Source organism: Silurus aristotelis, assembly GCF_946808225.1.
Source record: "Silurus aristotelis genome assembly, chromosome: 2".
NCBI lineage: Eukaryota > Metazoa > Chordata > Actinopteri > Siluriformes > Siluridae > Silurus > Silurus aristotelis.
Window position 1 is genome coordinate 38,853,790 of NC_139575.1, and position 12,500 is coordinate 38,866,289.

General features: G+C 45.6%; 1 protein-coding gene across 1 annotated transcript in view; it reads left to right on the plus strand.

Moving 5' to 3' along the window:
- Window positions 1-94: 94 nt before the first annotated feature.
- LOC310718051 (myosin-11-like) overlaps window positions 95-12,500 on the plus strand; it is a 17,169-nt gene continuing 4,763 nt past the window's right edge. The window contains exons 1-29 of the mRNA XM_083526555.1: window positions 95-460; window positions 764-827; window positions 921-1,019; window positions 1,610-1,753; window positions 1,926-2,020; window positions 2,107-2,225; window positions 2,353-2,505; window positions 2,601-2,774; window positions 3,212-3,385; window positions 3,521-3,635; window positions 3,875-4,068; window positions 5,560-5,681; window positions 5,923-5,992; window positions 6,301-6,461; window positions 6,564-6,672; window positions 6,778-6,909; window positions 7,045-7,251; window positions 7,535-7,672; window positions 7,843-7,966; window positions 8,080-8,251; window positions 8,923-9,135; window positions 9,273-9,417; window positions 9,804-10,010; window positions 10,179-10,283; window positions 10,453-10,605; window positions 11,133-11,381; window positions 11,460-11,672; window positions 12,086-12,298; window positions 12,459-12,500. The exon at window positions 12,459-12,500 is cut by the window's right edge and continues 120 nt beyond it. Of these exons, the coding sequence (XP_083382681.1) occupies window positions 2,005-2,020; window positions 2,107-2,225; window positions 2,353-2,505; window positions 2,601-2,774; window positions 3,212-3,385; window positions 3,521-3,635; window positions 3,875-4,068; window positions 5,560-5,681; window positions 5,923-5,992; window positions 6,301-6,461; window positions 6,564-6,672; window positions 6,778-6,909; window positions 7,045-7,251; window positions 7,535-7,672; window positions 7,843-7,966; window positions 8,080-8,251; window positions 8,923-9,135; window positions 9,273-9,417; window positions 9,804-10,010; window positions 10,179-10,283; window positions 10,453-10,605; window positions 11,133-11,381; window positions 11,460-11,672; window positions 12,086-12,298; window positions 12,459-12,500 (3,720 nt within the window). The 5' untranslated portion in view covers window positions 95-460; window positions 764-827; window positions 921-1,019; window positions 1,610-1,753; window positions 1,926-2,004. The remainder of the gene's footprint in view (window positions 461-763; window positions 828-920; window positions 1,020-1,609; window positions 1,754-1,925; window positions 2,021-2,106; window positions 2,226-2,352; window positions 2,506-2,600; window positions 2,775-3,211; window positions 3,386-3,520; window positions 3,636-3,874; window positions 4,069-5,559; window positions 5,682-5,922; window positions 5,993-6,300; window positions 6,462-6,563; window positions 6,673-6,777; window positions 6,910-7,044; window positions 7,252-7,534; window positions 7,673-7,842; window positions 7,967-8,079; window positions 8,252-8,922; window positions 9,136-9,272; window positions 9,418-9,803; window positions 10,011-10,178; window positions 10,284-10,452; window positions 10,606-11,132; window positions 11,382-11,459; window positions 11,673-12,085; window positions 12,299-12,458) is intronic.

Sequence of the window (12,500 nt, forward strand, 5' to 3'; positions counted from 1 at the left end):
ACAGGCTGATGATTGGCTCTAATGTGAAATAAAATTTTAAAGTCTTGGAACTTGGTTTCCTGCTGAAGAAATGAAATTATCAATGAATATTTGAGATATATATATATATATACATATATACATATATTATATGCAGAGTTTGAGATTATAACGATCAGACTTTAGCATTGTATGTGTTACAGAGAGATCAGACTAACAGGAAATTCCTGCTGTAAACACAAATGAAGACATTATAATGCTTTGTATAAGAATAGATAAAAAATAATAGTGTGTTTGTGTGCGTGTGTGCGTATGTGTGTGTGTGTGTGTGTGTGTATGTGTCTAATAATGTCTATTGTTGCTCCGGTGTTCTCCTTCCTGCCTGTAGGGGGAGCTGGAAAAACAGCTTCTGCAGGCTAATCCTATTCTGGAGGCGTTCGGTAACGCCAAGACCATCAAGAATGACAACTCATCACGCTTTGTGAGTTTCTGCCTGTTCACTTCCTCAAACAAACAGGAAGTAAAACATTGTTTAACATCCTGTTATATGGGGTTCAGTGGTTAAGGTGCTGGGTTACTAATCAGAAGGTTGGGGTTCAATCCCCGGTATCGCCAAACTGCCACTCTTGGGCCCTTGAGCAAGGCCTTTAACCCTCTGTGCTAAAGGGGCCCCGTATCATGGCCCTGGGCTCTGACCCCAGCCTCTGAGCAAGAATGAATTTCACCGTGCTGTAATGTATATGTGACAAATAAAAGCTATTCTATTCCTTTTCTTCTCTCTCAGGGTAAATTTATCAGGATTAACTTTGATGTAACAGGCTACATCGTTGGAGCAAACATTGAAACCTGTATCCTTACACCCACACACACACACACACACACACACACATACCTGGAACACCTGCACCACTTCCTGTGTGTTTCCTGAACACGGCTCTCAGACCTGCTGGAAAAGTCACGCTGTATCCGCCAGGCGAAAACAGAAAGAGCTTTTCACATCTTCTACTACATGGTAGCAGGAACCAAGGAGAAGCTGCGTGGTACTCTCACACTCCTCACATTTACTGTGTTCAGCTGGAACTCTTACTCAGAGTGATTTATGTTTATCTCATTCTTGTGTAGATTGGGTAAAAAATCTATGCAGGATTTTTCACCACATCAGATCCTTTATTGTTAGTTGTAAAGGGTTAAAGGGGTATTTAGGAGTATCTGAGGGTATTTGGGGGGTAAGATTGTAGTCCAGCTATCGGAGCAGATAGTAAGACCAAGCCATGGGCATTTCCAGAAATAGATTGGCATAGTCTTGTGGCATAGTCAGGTGGAGATAAGAAGGTGTTCAGATGAGGAGTGGGAAGTGTTCAGGTAAGGAGTGGGAGGGGTCCAGGTGGAGAGTGGGAGGGGTCCAGGTGGAGAGTGGGAGGGGTCCAGGTGGGGTCCAGGTGGAGCGTGGGAGGGGTCCAGGTGGAGAGTGGAAGGTATTTAGGTGGAGGTTGGGAGGTGTTCAGGTGGAGAGTGGGAGGGGTCCAGATGGAGAGTGGGAGGGGTCCAGGTGGAGAGTGGCAGGTGTCCAGAACTTATGTATGCGCCTCATCATGCACTTTATCTTGCGGTTCTTCCACTCTTCCCCCAGAGGAACTCTTGCTGGAGAACTTCAATAATTACCGCTTCCTGGTAGCGGGACACGTCCAGATCCCTGGGACGCAGGATGATGAGATGTATGAAGAAACAATGGAGGCAATGAACATCATGGGGCTTACTGAAGAGGAGAGGACAGGTAACAACACACACTCACTTAAGTCCCATAAGCATAACCATGGGAAAGGGTTTCATCCCCGCTCTTTTTAATAATCTACTGTCAAATCTACGGCCGTTTCCTCAAATGTTGCTACAGAACACACACACATTCTAGAGCTGGTAAATGAGATTGTGATGTGTTTAATCACCAGGAATCCTGAAGGTGGTGTCTGCAGTGCTGCAGCTGGGCAACATCGAATTTAAAAAGAGAGGAACCAGGAGCAGGCCACCATGCCGGACAACACCGGTCAGCGTTCACACCTTCACACCTCACTTTATCTTCACTTCTATTATACAATAAATACAAACCTGTAAATGATTTCTCTCTCACAGCGGCACAGAAGGTCTGTCACCTGTCTGGCATCAACGTGACCGATTTCACTCGTGCCATTTTAACTCCACGCATTAAAGTCGGTCGAGAAGTTGTACAGAAAGCTCAGACCAAAGAGCAGGTAACACCACGACACTGTTCCCTCAATTTAGTCTTAAACAATACAGATAAATACGATTAATCACACAGTGTGTGTGTGTGTGTGTGTGTGTGTGTGTGTGTGTGTGTGTGTGTGTGTGTGTGTGTAGGCGGATTTCGCAGTAGAGGCTTTAGCTAAAGCAATGTATGAGCGTCTGTTCCGGTGGATTCTTGGTCGTGTCAACAAAGCTCTGGATAAAACCAAACGTCAAGGAGCTTCTTTCCTTGGAATCCTGGACATCGCAGGCTTTGAGATCTTTGAGGTGTGAAGGACATCAGAAGCATGACAGCATTATTGTGATAGATCTGAAATGATTATTAAGTAATGTGACTAACACTAACACTAATTTCTGTACAGGACAACTCGTTTGAGCAGCTGTGTATTAATTACACTAACGAGAAGCTGCAGCAGCTCTTCAACCACACCATGTTCATCCTGGAGCAGGAGGAGTATCAGCGTGAAGGCATCGAGTGGAACTTCATCGACTTCGGTCTCGACCTGCAGCCCTGCATCGAGCTCATTGAGAGACCGGTCAGTGTGTGTTGGTATCTTCATGGGGCAATTCTGTGTGTTAACAATAACGTCATAAGAATGGTGTAAAGGCTCATGCAGAGCAGGTTCAAGATGAAAAAGGCAGCTTATATTGTTTGAAGTGTAAAGTACAGCTTTAACCCTCTCACATATGGCTTCTCAGTTCCAGAGCAGAGCATGATCACATGATCACATAACACACAGATCTGATAGTTACAGTGCGATATTCAGAACAATGAAATCACACTGTACTGCAAACATCACCTCCAGAACCTCACAATCATGCTGTTCAGTAATGTGAATAGTGTTTTACTTCTCATTTAAACAATTCAGCACTCTAGTTACCTGTGTGTGTGTGTATGTGTGTGTGTGTGTGTGTGTGTGTGTGTGTGTGTGTGTGTGTGTGTGTGTGTGTGTGTGTGTGTGTGTGTGTACAGAATAACCCTCCAGGTATCTTGGCCCTGCTGGATGAAGAGTGTTGGTTCCCTAAAGCTACAGATGTGTCATTCGTAGAGAAGCTCACAAACCAACATATTAATCATCTAAAATTTGCCAAACCCAAACAGCTAAAGGACAAAACTGAGTTCTCTGTGCTGCATTATGCTGGTCGGGTGTGTGAAGCTTTCAATTAATACACATCTAGCTCTTTTCTATGTTTGCCAACTACGAAATATATTAATTGTGTGTGTGTGTGTGTGTGTGTGTGTGTGTGTGTGTGTGTGTGTGTGTGTGTGTGTGAGATGCAGGTGGACTATAATGCTACAGCATGGCTAACAAAGAACATGGACCCCCTGAATGATAATGTTACTGCACTGCTCAACAACTCCTCCAGTGTGTTTGTGCAGGATCTGTGGAAGGACGGTGAGTCCTCAGTAAAACTGACATCTCCAAAGTGTAACTATAACAGGGCAAAAGTATGAGCTGGATTCTGTAGTTTATTGCATTTATCCACGAGTCTTAGCTGCATTTAATTACATGAGTCCTGTATGGAGAGAATTTGCTGGATTTTGGATTTCCAGTGGAGTCCATGACATCACTGATAATCCTGGTGACATTTACTGTGTACTTCTCCGTTTCTTTTGCTTTCCTTCCTTCTCTAGTGGACCGTGTCGTAGGACTGGAGACAATTGCAAAGATGTCAGACAGCTCCATGCCGAGTTCCTCTAAGACAAAGAAGGGAATGTTCCGTACAGTCGGTCAGCTCTACAAAGAGTCTCTCAGCAAATTAATGACCACACTTCACAACACACAGCCCAACTTTGTTCGCTGCATCATCCCCAATCATGAAAAAAGGGTGTGTTCTACTTCACAGCAAGCCACACCCACGTACTGACCATCTTACACACACTTCCATCAAACATCATGCCTAGAGGAGCGTCAGAGTCAGAGTAATTTTGGGGGTGGGATTATTATTGTTATCAGGTCAGTGTGGGATCAGTATCAGGTCAGTGTGGGATCAGTATCAGGGCAGTGTGGAATCAGAATCAGGGCAGTGTGGGATCAGTGTGGGATCAGAATCAGGGCAGTGTGGGATCAGTGTGGGATCAGTATCAGGGCAGTGTGGGATCAGTGTGGGATCAGTATCAGGGCAGTGTGGGATCAGTATAAGGGCAGTGTGGGATCAGTGTGGGATCAGTATCAGGGCAGTGTGGGATCAGTATTAGGGCAGTGTGGGATCAGTGTGGGATCAGTATCAGGGCAGTGTGGGATCAGTATCAGGGCAGTGTGGGATCAGTATCAGGGCAGTGTGGGATCAGTATTAGGGCAGTGTGGGATCAGTATTAGGGCAGTGTGGGATCAGTGTGGGATCAGTATCAGGGCAGTGTGGGATCAGTATCAGGGCAGTGTGGGATCAGTATCAGGGCAGTGTGGGATCAGTATTAGGGCAGTGTGGGATCAGTGTGGGATCAGTATCAGGGCAGTGTGGGATCAGTATCAGGGCAGTGTGGGATCAGTATAAGGGCAGTGTGGAATCAGTATTAGGGCAGTGTGGGATCAGTGTGGGATCAGTATCAGGGCAGTGTGGGATCAGTATAAGGGCAGTGTGGGATCAGTATAAGGGCAGTGTGGGATCAGTATTAGGGCAGTGTGGGATCAGTGTGGGATCAGTATCAGGGCAGTGTGGGATCAGTATAAGGGCAGTGTGGGATCAGTATAAGGGCAGTGTGGGATCAGTATAAGGGCAGTGTGGGATCAGTATCAGGGCAGTGTGGGATCAGTATCAGGGCAGTGTGGGATCAGTATCAGGGCAGTGTGGGATCAGTATTAGGGCAGTGTGGGATCAGTGTGGGATCAGTATCAGGGCAGTGTGGGATCAGTATAAGGGCAGTGTGGGATCAGTATCAGGGCAGTGTGGGATCAGTATAAGGGCAGTGTGGGATCAGTATAAGGGCAGTGTGGGATCAGTATCAGGGCAGTGTGGGATCAGTATTAGGGCAGTGTGGGATCAGTGTGGGATCAGTATCAGGACAGTGTGGGATCAGTATAAGGGCAGTGTGGGATCAGTATAAGGGCAGTGTGGGATCAGTATCAGGGCAGTGTGGGATCAGTATAAGGGCAGTGTGGGATCAGTATAAGGGCAGTGTGGGATCAGTATCAGGGCAGTGTGGGATCAGTATTAGGGCAGTGTGGGATCAGTGTGGGATCAGTATCAGGACAGTGTGGGATCAGTATTAGGTAATACAAGAATACAAAATATGTTAGCGGTATTTTGCTTATTTTCGTGTGTGTGTGTGTGTGTGTGTGTGTGTGTGTGTGTGTGTGTGTGTGTGTGGGTGATGCACAGGCAGGTAAGCTTGATGCTCACCTGGTTCTGGAGCAGCTCAGGTGTAATGGTGTGTTGGAGGGAATCAGGATCTGCAGACAGGGCTTCCCTAACCGCATCGTGTTCCAGGAGTTCAGACAGAGGTATACACACACACACACACACACACACACACACACACACACACACACACACACACACACACACACACACACACAAAGCAGTGTTATGGGCTTCCAGTAAAATGCTGGATCTGCAGTGAGGATGATGTTTTTGCTGATCAGAATATTGCAGTTATGTTAATATTATAATGTTTATTGAAATGTTTACAGTTAAACGACTTGCCCCTGTAGCTGAGTTCAGTTTTCATATTGTGCTGTTCAGGTATGAGATTTTAGCAGCCAGTGCCATTCCAAAGGGCTTCATGGATGGAAAACAGGCCTGCAATCTGATGGTGAGATTTTGCCCCCTTCACCTACTAATTATAGATGTATATATGTGAGATAGATAGATAGATAGATAGATAGATAGATAGATAGATAGATAGATAGATAGATAGATAGATAGATAGATAGATAGATAGATAGATAGATAGATAGATAGATAGATAGATAGATAGATAGATAGATAGATAGATAGATAGTAAAGTAGATTTTAATCAGATATTAGCAGAGCTTTCATTCTAAGTAGTACGCTCTAATTATATAGAATATCCTCAGTGTTTATTGCTTTACTTTAATCTCAGCCTCTTTCCTGTTGTAGATTAAACACCTGGACCTGGACCCAAACCTGTATAGGATCGGTCAGAGTAAGATCTTTTTCAGGACTGGAGTTCTGGCTCAGCTGGAAGAGGAGCGCGACCTCAAGATCACAGTCATTATTATCGCTTTTCAGGCACAAGCCCGGGGCTTCCTCGCCAGAAAGTGAGGACTTCAACCCCACACCACACAGTCAGAATGTATAACACAGTTTAGAGCTGGACTGAGTGTGTGTGTGTGTGTGTGTGTGTGTGTGTGTGTGTGTAGGGCATTTGCTAAGCGTCAGCAGCAGCTTATGGCAATGCGAGTGATCCAGAGGAACTGTGCTGCTTATCTGAAGCTGAGAAACTGGCAGTGGTGGAGACTCTTCACTAAGGTCAGACTCCAGTGTGTGTGTGTGTGTGTGTGTGTGTGTGTGTGTGTGTGTGTGTGTGTGTGTGTGTGTTCCTGTGCTAATTCTGAGGGGGTTTACCTGTTACAGGTTAAGCCTCTACTCCAGGTAACTCGTCAGGAGGAGGAGCTAGGTCTGAAAGAGGAGGAGCTTCAGAAAGCAAAAGATTCAGCACTGAAGTATGAGACAGAGCTGAAAGACATCACACTGAAACACACACAGGTGAGGAGATGAACACACACATCTAAAGGTTAGTGCAGACACCTGCCTTGTTCAGGATGGATACAGCTGGATCTCACGTTGCTGATGATGTACCTGCAGTGCTGCATTATTTATTCTTATAATGCTAATGTTTAGATGGTGGAAGAGAGGAACGCTCTGCAGGAGCAGCTACAGGCTGAAACTGAGCTTTATGCTGAGGCAGAGGAGATGCGAGTGCGTTTAGCAGCTAAGAAACAGGAGCTTGAGGAAATCCTTCATGAAATGGAGGCTCGGCTAGAGGAAGAGGAGGAGCGGAGCGCCGCCCTGCAGGTCGACAAAAAGAAGATACAGCAGCAGATCCAGGTTTGTTACACTGATACAGTAAGGTGACACCACACCATATACTGAGCTCCTGTCAGAAGGTTCTACATCTTCCATTGCACTCTAATCAAAAAATATTTCAACTGATTTTAACAAATGTGTTCTATCATAAAGAGCTTCTCCTCTCCTCGAGGAGGAACCTGGTGTCAGTGTTTTTCTTATAATCAAAAGTTTGTGCGCGTATTGTATATGAACTGTTGGTGTTGACAATGATATAATGAAAAGTGTGTGTTAGACCTGGTGGTGATGATGGTGGTGTATTCAGGAGTTGGAGGAACACCTGGAGGAGGAGGAGGATGCACGGCAAAAGTTGCAGCTGGAAAAGGTCACCTGTGAGGGAAAGATAAAAAAACTAGAGGACGACCTGCTAGTAATGGACGACCAGAACAACAAACTGCTGAAGGTGAGATGTTTACAGCTGAATACTTTACCAGTTCTGATCCAAAACTCTGCATGGGTTCAGGCAATTTGTCTGCTATTATTTACCCAAATATATGTACATTAGTTTTCTTATTTTGTGTTTGTGTGTGTGTGTGTGTGTGTGTGTGTGTGTGTGTGTATGTGTGTGTGTAGGAGAGGAAGCTGTTAGAGGAGCGTGTTGCTGATTTCAGTGCTAATCTTGCTGAAGAAGAAGAGAAATCTAAGAACTTGACCAAGCTCAAGAACAAGCATGAGTCCATGATCTCAGAACTGGAAGGTGTGTGGAATTACTGCTTCTGTCAATAATAATAATAATAATAATAATAATAATAATAATAATAATAATAATAATAATAATTGTATTTTCTTGTGTTGACTGTTGACCTACAGTACGTTTAAAGAAAGAAGAAAAGACACGTCAGGAACTCGATAAGCTGAAGAGGAAGCTGGAGGCAGAGTCAAATGACTTACAGGAACAAATTGCAGACCTACAGGCGCAGGTTGCTGAGCTAAAGGCTCAACTCGCTAAGAAGGAGGAGGAGCTACAGGGTGCACTCGCACGGTGACATACCATACATTCCCTACTCCCTATTTCCTACTCTCTGCTCCCTTCCCTATTCCCTACTCCCTATTCCCTATTTTTGACTCCCTATTCCCTATTCCCAACTCCCTGCTCCCTTCCTTATTCCCTACTCCCTACTCCCTATTCCCTATTCCCTATTCCCAACTCCCTACTCCCTTCCCTATTCCCTACTCCCTATTCCCAACTCCCTGCTCCCTTCCCTATTCCCTACTCCCTATTCCCAACTCCCTGCTCCCTATTCCCTATTCCCAACTCCCTGCTCCCTTCCCTATTCCCTACTCCCTATTCCCTATTCCCTACTCCCTATTCCCTACTCCCTACTCCCTATTCCCAACTCCCTGCTCCCTTCCCTATTCCCTACTCCCTATTGACTATTCCTTTCTCCCTGCTCAATATTTCCTACTCCCTTCCTACTTCCCACTCCCTATTCCCAACTCCCTACACCCTACTCCATATTCCCTACTCGTTATTCCATACTCCCTGTTCCCTATTCGCTATTCCCTGCTCCCTATGCTCTACTCCCTATTCCCTAACCCTAGATTGCACTGTCAGCACTAATATAATAAAAACTTGATAGATTGATTAGAGACACTGAGGGTTAGGGTTAAGGAGAACACGTCTCAAGTTCTAAAAGCATTGTGTGTCTGCAGGCTGGAGGATGAAACAGCACAGAAGAACAATGCACTGAAGAAAATCCGTGAGCTGGAGGGCATAATCTCAGACCTGCAGGAGGATCTGGACTCAGAACGTGCTGCTCGAAACAAAGCAGAGAAAAGTAAGAGAGACCTGGGGGAGGAGCTTGAGGCTCTAAAGTCTGAGCTGGAGGACACACTGGACACCACGGCCACGCAGCAGGAGCTGAGGCAAGTGAAGCATCATCAGCACTTCACCATTATATCATTATTCTGTAGTAATAAAGCGATCATTAAGAGGAGGAGCAGCAGCGAGTGACCAGTAGCAGTGTTTTATGAGACTCCTGACAGTGTTATACGTCCTTCAGGGCAAAGCGTGAACAGGAAGTAACCCTGCTGAAAAAAGCCATAGAGGAGGAGAGTCGAAACCATGAAGCTCAAGTACAGGAGATGAGACAGAAACACACACAGGCTGCGGAGGAGCTCACAGAACAGCTGGAACAGGCCAAGAGGGTATGAGTCCTGCACTTCACTCTGGTTTATACTCCCCTTCTTCACTCTTCCTTCATCTCTCCTTCTTCACTCGTCCTTCTTTACTCCTCCTTTATCACTCTCCCTTCATCACTCCTCCTTCTTCACTCTCCCTTTATCACTGCTCCTTCTTCACTTGTCCTTCTTCACTTCTCCTTTATCACTCTCCCTTCTTCACTCTCTCTTCTCCACTGTCCTTTCTTCACTCCCCCATCACTCCTCCTTCTTCACTCCTCCTTTATCACTCCTACTTCTCCACTTTCCCTCCTCCACTCTTTGTTGCATCTTGGTCTTTAAAGGCTTGATCCTACCAAATCTGCTCGAATCTGTACATTCCTTTTTCCTTTTGTTGATTTTGCATTGTGTAGGTGAAGACAAACCTGGAGAAGGCAAAACAAGCTTTGGAGAAGGAGACATCAGAGCTAACGATGGAGATCCGTTCACTCTCTCAGTCCAAACAGGATGTGGAAAACAAGAGGAAGAAAGTGGAGGGACAGTTAGCAGATCTTCAGTCTCGCTTCAATGACAGTGAGAAACAGAAAGCTGAGCTTGGAGACCGAGTGTCCAAAACCACTGTGAGTCTTTCTTACACACACACACACACACACACACACACACACACACACACACACACACACACACACACACACATATATCCCATAAACACTTCTGATGGAGAGGAGAAAACTTTGGGAAGTTGTGAACAAGTGAAGTTCCTGTGATAAGAAGGTGTGTGTTTGCAGGTGGAGCTGGAGAGTGTCACCAACCTTCTCAACGAGGCTGAGGGGAAGAACATTAAACTTAATAAGGATGTGACCAGCCTGAGCTCTCAGCTCCAAGACACACAGGTACACACACACACACACACACACACACACACACACACACACACATCCCAAATCCTGTTATCACTACTGACTCTATTTCCACCATTTTGTTGAGGTGACTATAATTCTGATTAGTGTGCGTGTGTGCGTGTGTGTGTGTGTGTGTGTGTGTGTGTGTGTGTGTGTGTAGGAACTGTTAGCTGAAGAGACACGTCAGAAACTGCAATTCTCCACTAAACTGCGCCAGATAGAAGATGAGAGGAACAGCCTACAAGAGCAGCTGGATGAGGAAACTGAGACCAAGAGGGCCGTGGAGAGACAAGTATCCACCCTGAACATCCAGGTCAGACCTTCACCTTCACCTCCACCATCACCCACACCTTCACCTACACCTTCACCCACACCATCACCCACACCTTCACCTACACCTTCACCCACACCTTCACCTACACCTTCACCCACAACTTCACCCACACCATAACCCACACCTTCACCTACAACTTTACCCACACCATCACCCACACCTTCACCTACACCTTCACCTACAACTTCACCCACACCATAACCCACACCTTCACCTACAACTTTACCCACACCTTCACCCACACCTTTACTCACACCTTCACCTACACCTTCACCCACACCTTCACCCATAGTTCAGGTAACTCCAGCACAGACAGGTAATAAAGCAAAAGCAGAAAACATTCGTCTAGCACAGAAAGAGGGACGAATAAATCAAAGCCTTTTGAAGACAGCAGGGAAACAGAAGATGGCACTGAGGGGGAGAAGGAGAACGAAGGGAAATGTGAGAGGTGAGAGAAGTGTTAGTGAATGAGTGTCTCACATCATCTGTGGTCTTCTGTGTTCCAGCTGTCAGACTTTAAGAAGAAGCTGGATGAGATGTCAGGAAATGTGGAATTCCTGGAAGAGGGTAAGAAACGTCTTCAGAAAGACTTGGAAGCATCAAACACACAGCTGGAGGAGAAGTCTGCTGCCTACGAAAAACTGGAGAAGACCAAGAATAGACTGCAGCAGGAGCTGGAGGACATTCTGATGGACTTGGACAACCAGAGGCAGCTCGTCTCCAACCTTGAAAAGAAGCAGAAGAAGTTTGACCAGGTACCATTTTACACCACCTGTCTGCTGTTGTGTGTGTATTTCTCAAACTGACACACTGGTGATGTCTGATGTGTTTAGATGCTTGCGGAGGAGAAGAGTGTGTCATGTAAATACGCAGATGAAAGGGACAGAGCAGAGGCAGAGGCGAGAGAAAAGGAGACGAAGGCATTGTCGCTCGCGAGGGCGCTGGAAGAGGCTCAGGATTCACGAGAGGAGCTCGAAAGAGCCAACAAAAGCTTACGGGCTGAAATGGAGGACCTGATCAGCTCCAAGGATGATGTGGGCAAGAACGTGAGTATTGCTGTAGGAACCTACAACCAAGTTGCTGTGAGTCACCACCAGGGGGAAGCATAACCACTGTACAGTAAACTCCCGATAATTTACAGTTCAGAACTTGAAACATTTGCGAGATCTCATTTGAAACATAACTAACAGAATTTTCAGGAACATTAGGAATAACATTTTAAACTGTTTGCACTAACAAATTGTATACAAATTGGTTAAATACTGTACATAAGTTTATAAGGTGACAATGTCTAGATGAGTTTACTGAGGTACCATAAGATCTGTGGATTTTCGGAACTCACAGGGGTCTTAAAACGTAACCCTGCGAGTTCCAGGGGACCACTGTAATAAATATTGTACTCTCCTGGGGCTTAGATTTTCTGCTTATAACATAAAAATGATGGTTGGTGGTTTCTCAGGTCCATGAGCTGGAGAAGTCAAAGCGTGGCCTGGAGCAGCAGGTGGAGGAAATGAAGACACAATTGGAGGAGTTGGAGGACGAGCTGCAGGCTGCTGAGGATGCAAAACTACGTCTGGAAGTGAACATGCAGGCTCTTAAAGCCCAGTTTGAGAGAGACCTGCAGGGACGAGATGAGCAGGGAGAGGAGAAGAGGAAGCAGCTGATAAAACAGGTGAGTGTGTCCATCATACTTCAAAATATATATTTTTACTATCACTGGATCTTAAAAACGTTTATAAAAACATTTCCACTTACAATAACTGCAGATGATTTCTGTGTATTACATATAATAAGATTTAAATGCAGAATGACGGAGTGTGTGTTCGGTACAGGTGCGTGAGCTGGAGACCGAGCTGGAGGACGAACGAAAGCAG